The following is a 5,830-nucleotide window of genomic DNA, read 5'->3' as shown; positions in this document are numbered from 1 at the left end:
TTTACTGAAACCCCAATCTTAGGTTCTTAAAACAGATGTGCAGAAAAAATATCTACAGAAAATGGCCATAAAACAAAAAATAAAAACATTTAAAGTAAAAATTACAATGAATTTTCCAGTCATTGTAAACATTTTCCTAATTATTGCTTTTAGAATGATTAATTGCATAATAAATTATGAATTACTAACATTGAAAAAATAGTTACGGATAGATGATTGTCTTTTAGTAACCGGCGAGGCAATGCACAGTCCTTTGCCTCTCTTTATGCCCTGAGAAAACAGTAACTTTGGAGTTCCTTCTTTCAGCTGAGGAGCGTAGGGAAACTACTGTAAGCCAAGATTGCTTTGCAGCATTGAAACTATGTACAAGCAACTGCTACAGGCACCCTGACTTGCCAAGTCATAAATAAAAAAAAAAAATCACTTTGCCAAAAAGTCTTAAGGGTCCATTGGTTCAACTGTTTCTTGCTTGACCTTTACAGGTAACAGAGGTAGTGGGTGACCGTGAGGCAACTTCATAATTGACATATCCGACGACTCGTAAAGGTTGCATCCTGAGGAGATAAGTCCGTTTCCCAGGTTCCTCTGTAGAGATACTTTCAGATTAGCTCCTTCCATTTCCCTTCTGAGCATGGTCAGGATATCCTTCTCCACGATCGATGTTAAGTCGATATTGTCCTCCACTTCTTCCAGCTTGTCGGCATTGTCACTGATGTCGAACTTCTCGATCTCCTCGTTGATTCGATTCAGGTCCTCCATCGAGAGGCCGGAGGCAGGAGCGACGGGGCAGTTGCCCTTCAGGTGGACCTGGAGGCTGCAGAGGTGAATGTAGCTCTTGTGGCAGTGGATGCATTTATGGGGACGTTCCCGGGTGTGGAGACGCTTGTGCAGCTTCAGGTGCACAAACTGGGTGAATTTGGCCGGGCAGAGCTTGCACTGGTAAGGCTTCTCTCCAGAGTGGAGCCGCAGGTGGGTTTTGAGATTGCTGGTGCTGCTGAACCGCTTGTGACAAACCTAGTGTGGGGGGTGGCAGAGAAACAGTGAATGAGTGGGAGGAGATTTTATGGTTTAAATCACAGACACCTAGGAGGAGACGGCAGGATGAAGCAGCAGCTTTTTATAGCTTCACACTTTCTCACAAGGGGAAAAAAATCCCCACCTTTTTTATTTAAATGTTGCTGAATAGCATTCTGAGTATGGCTGATGGCAAAACTGCATCAGGCAGATGTGGCTCTAGCAGACTAAGGCGACCCTGCTGTCTCACAGACGCTGCTGCACCAGGGCTGGAAACGGCTGTGATACGGACTCCAGCCCCGAGCAGCCACGGGTTCGTCGCACAGCCCTCCCCGCACGCCGTACAGGGTGTGCACGGGCCCCGACGTCCCTTCGGCCTCCAAGGGAAGTTGTCTCCGGTGTGTTACATACCTGACACTCGTGGGGTTTTTCTCCTGTGTGTACCAGATAGTGCTTCTGGAGGTGAGCCAGCTGCGTGAAGCCTTTATTGCAAGTCTGGCATTTAAATGGTCTCTCTCCGCTGTGTACTCGGAGGTGCACCTAGGGAGAAACAAAGCAATTAACAACTTGCAGTTTCCAGCACTGTAACGAAAGTACTTTCAGATGTTTCCTAAAGTTAGCGGAAGACTCCCATTGCCAAAATACAATGTTATCTGGTTAATTAGGTGGCGTCAGTATTAAAACACTGTCTTTACAGCCATGCTTTCTTGCTGGGGGGTGCCGTATTAAGCCCAGACTGATAAATAGCCTAACAAGCAAGGGAGGCCCGTCCCTACTTTTCCTAGACAACCTATTGGGAGAAACCAGAGCCTTCCAAGAAGGCTCGTGTCTCATTCTCCGCTGCCTACCTTCAGATTGGAGAGCTGGCCGAAGGTCTTGGAGCAAACGTTGCATTCGTACTTGATCTTCCCGTTCTGCTTCTTCAGTGGGTATGGGAGGGTTTTGTAACCGGTCACATTCCTCTTACTTTTAATGAGATTCATGGCTTCTTCACCGCCGGTGGCGGCCAACACCACTGAGGTAGGTTTAGGTTGCATTATGTGTTCTGAACTGGCTGCTGTACCAGCTGTGGGTGACCCGCTGGTAGGGCTGCATGGCTTGTCCTTCATGCTGGCAGCAGCGCCCGTGATAGAGAAGGCACTGTTAGGTGCTGGTATGAGGAAGTCTCTCGGATGATCAGGCTGCAGCAATCGACGGCCTCCTTCACTGGGCAACGAACTGGGGAGCGTGGTGGGGTTCAACATGTGGTGGGAAAGGCTACCTCCGCTGAGCAGGTTGCCATAAAGAGGATACATCCTTGGGAAGAGATTGAAATTGTTGATGCCATTGATATTGTTCAAAGCGCTCAGGTTATTACAGCTCATATTGAATGGAGGTAACAGGAATTTGGGATAGTGGGGGTTATAGGACGGTAGAAAGGCAGGTGGGAGGTGGCCAGGGGGTGCATATCCAGGATAAGACCCCAATCCTTCTGAGCCATACGATCCGTTCAAGTAAGAGTACGGCTCTCTGTGCTCTTGGGAAGTAGGTGCCAGAGGCGAAACCGTGACCCCTGGACTGCTGTGAGGGCTTGAACTTTTCAAACTTTGGTCTGGGCTGCTCCTCCCGGAAGGACTCGGCGTAGTAGACGTCTGGATGGGCGAGTGAGTAACGTAGCTGGGTCTGTCCATCCCATATGCTAAGGAAGCTTTCAGATAGTCTTCTGGAATGTGAGGTCGGATCGGGTAGACAACTCGAGGGAAGAAACACCTCTCCGGGCTATAGTTCTTACGCAGATCATCCAAGTCTTTTTCTGGAGTAACTGGTGAAATGTTGGTCTGGAAGAAGTCTTTTCCTTTTGGAGGATTGGATTCCATTTTCAGGATTTCTTTCACACTGTGCTCCTTCTTTGGGACACTTTTCTGATAGAGCTCATCTTTATCAGCACTGTGCTGCTTTGGATTAACGTGGGTTTGTGCTGAAATACAAAGACAAGGTAATGATTATTTAGATATGCCACCGTCATTATCTCTTTTCAAAACACAGTCTAACTCCTACAAGTTTGAGGGGAAGGAAGGGCCACTCTCGGAGATGAGCAATCACTTAACTCGCCAAAAAACTAATTTCTGTGTGAAGAAATGCCTGCTGGTATTAAGCGTTAATAAAAAGCACTGTTAATTTAAGGGATACCAGCCAGTACATACAGATCTGGGTGATGATTCATTTGCAGAGTGCTAGTCTCCACTTTGCAAACTGATTTCACCTTTCTTTCCCCTTAAATTTGACTAGCTTTGCTGCTCAATGTCTATTTAAGCAGTATTTCTAGTAAATGCGGTAACGAGCATTTGTTCACAATACAGGTTTAACAGAAGGACTTTGCAGAACGCAAGCTCCCAGAAATGTTCCTCGGTAAAATAACAAGGCATGACAAATCAGCTTTTGCCAAACCGCAGCAGTCACTTCACCAGCCAGTTCAATTACTTACAGTACCAAAAAACCCATGGCTGGCTAGGATGAAAGCCTTCTTCAAAGAGAAGGTATTCTCCATCAGTAAACAGATCATTACTCATTAAATATACTGCTTAGGAACATCTACAACAAAGCAGACTATTTACTGCAGATTTCTGTGGCATTCAGTCTATGCAAAACTCCTCTGCTTACAGCTGTACTTTATAAAAAAAATGCTGAAGCAAAGCAAAAGAAAGCAAGACTGGTTGGCTCCAGCTTAAGTCGAAATGTTTAAAAAAAAAAAAAAAAAGGAGGGGGGGCAAAAGAAATACGCATTTAGAAGGAAAAAGAAGCTAGCATCCATTCGGCTCAGTTCAGCGCATACACTGTTTATTTCTATTCAAAGACCCTGCCTTGTTATCTGGACACAATGTAATATAAACAGTACACTGAAAGATGTCTTCAAGTAGAAAAAGAAATCTGCTTTTATCTAATCTCCCAAAATTAATCGTTATATAATCTTGAAATGATGACTTGTAAGACATTTTCTTATAGGGGAAAAACTACAAGAAGGTTTCATATTTGTGGTTAGTTATGTGCAAGGTTTTCCATCAGAAGGTACAAGTCAGCGCCAACAGGTATGTGACTCGAAAGTATCGCAGCCCTTTAGCCAAATTTCTACTTCTGTGACTTCACTAACTGGGATGAGAAACAGTTCTTTCTGATTTTTGGAGGACTAGCTGAACCCAGTGAGGAAGATGGGAACAGGCAATGACCACGCCGCTTTCAACGCAGATTCTTTGCTTCACTATTCACGACTCTGATGGAATCTATCATTTGGCAACATTACCCTATAAGGCAACGAAACAGCCATTTACTAAACGTATCCAAGAAAACAGCTGTTTTCAAAGCATGCTCCTAACTCACAGCAACCCATTTTTACAGTAGCATCCTTTTTCAAATGGCATTAGACTAGTAGCGAGCAAATTTAGTTTGAGATACGTGGGCAGTATTTTCAAGCTGCAATGAAATGCAATTGAACGCGCTCATGTTCAATTAAAATATTTATGATAAAACATGGGGCCTGTTGTGCAGCAAGCACGTACACACATAAGTGCGCAGACAGCTTCCCAATTACTTCTCTCGATGTTAAAGTTTATTGCAGAGCTGATGTCCACCCAGATTTTTGGGTTTAGCATAGCTCCACAATGGCACCGTGGATAATATTATCTACATCTTATCAGCTGCCTGTCACCACGCCAGCGTCTCAGAGCAAACATTCCCGGTGACGCTATCAGCATCGGGAAGCATTGAGACCGTGAAGTATTGAAAGCTGGGCGGGGGGGCAGGGAAGCAGGACTTGTGAAGCCTTGCAGCAGAAAAAATAAATAAATACCACCTTATCAGGCCCATATCAGTTTCTCAGTGGGGTCTGTCGAGCAGGAAGTTCAAACTGACACTTTTCTCTTTTAAAGAAAAAAAATCCGGGGGGAGGGAAAGAGGAAGGAGAAGTGCTGGTGCTGCTGGAAAAGTGATAGAGAAACCGGGGGCCGCTTCAGCTGGAGGAATGGCTCCTACTGTCACAAGGTTAAACATCAGGGTGGGGACGGACGTGCCTTATGCGCCGGAGCAAGCCCGCGAGTGACGGAAAGGAAGCTCACACTGAGAACGTAACTTTCTTTGTGCAACAGGTCCACGTCCCCACTTGACAGACTAAAGGTAATTGTTCTTTCCTTGCCTTCAAAGTTCCCGGTAAAGCCTCCCCTCCTATTAACTTCCATGTGTAGACAGAAGTTGCAGTATTTAAAGATTATTTTTTCAAGTCTAACTGTGACAGCTCTCTTGAGTTTGCAAGCTATCTTTGGTCTCTTGGCTTTTTCCCCTATTACCTGAGCACAAGGGACTCTTGGGAACACCAGAGAGATCAAAACATAAACAAGTGTGTCAGCACCGTGTAAAATAAGAGAAGGGGCCAAGGAGAGGTTCTTATGTTTTATACTGAACGTGGATTTAAACCAGGGCTGAAACTGATTGAGAGGTTTACAACCTTTCTTGTTGCTCTTAAAGGAGCCATACTTCAAAGTTAAAGAGATATATTTCTTATAAATGTGGGTTTTTTTAAACTTGTGATTTTAGATTTAAGTTCTTACCGATCACAATGTCTCCCTCTTGCTCTTGAAATGCATTTCTGCCTCCCACCCCCATATACACATATATAAACTAAATATAGGCACATACTCTTCCAAGATCTGTCTAGTTTCTGTGGTCAGAGAGACACACAGAAAAGAGGTTCAAGACAAAACAAGAACAGTGCAGCTGCATTTGTAAGCTACTGATCTGAGGGGGGGGGGGGGGACCAAAAAAAAAAACCCAAACGGGCCCCTTTAGG

At 44.9% G+C, this 5,830-nt stretch overlaps 1 protein-coding gene across 1 annotated transcript in view; it reads right to left on the bottom strand.

The window, feature by feature from the left end:
* Positions 1-438: 438 nt before the first annotated feature.
* Positions 439-5,830, bottom strand: part of PRDM1 (PR/SET domain 1) — a 21,449-nt gene continuing 16,057 nt past the window's right edge. The window contains exons 4-6 of the mRNA XM_009285065.2: positions 1,863-2,971; positions 1,426-1,554; positions 439-1,014 (exon numbers count right to left, since the gene is read on the bottom strand). Coding sequence (XP_009283340.2) covers positions 439-1,014; positions 1,426-1,554; positions 1,863-2,971 — 1,814 coding nt within the window. The remainder of the gene's footprint in view (positions 1,015-1,425; positions 1,555-1,862; positions 2,972-5,830) is intronic.

Source organism: Aptenodytes forsteri, unplaced genomic scaffold, assembly GCF_000699145.1.
Source record: "Aptenodytes forsteri isolate BGI_AS27 unplaced genomic scaffold, ASM69914v1 Scaffold171, whole genome shotgun sequence".
Classification (NCBI taxonomy): Eukaryota; Metazoa; Chordata; class Aves; order Sphenisciformes; family Spheniscidae; genus Aptenodytes; species Aptenodytes forsteri.
This window is presented reverse-complemented; position numbering and strand designations above follow the sequence as displayed.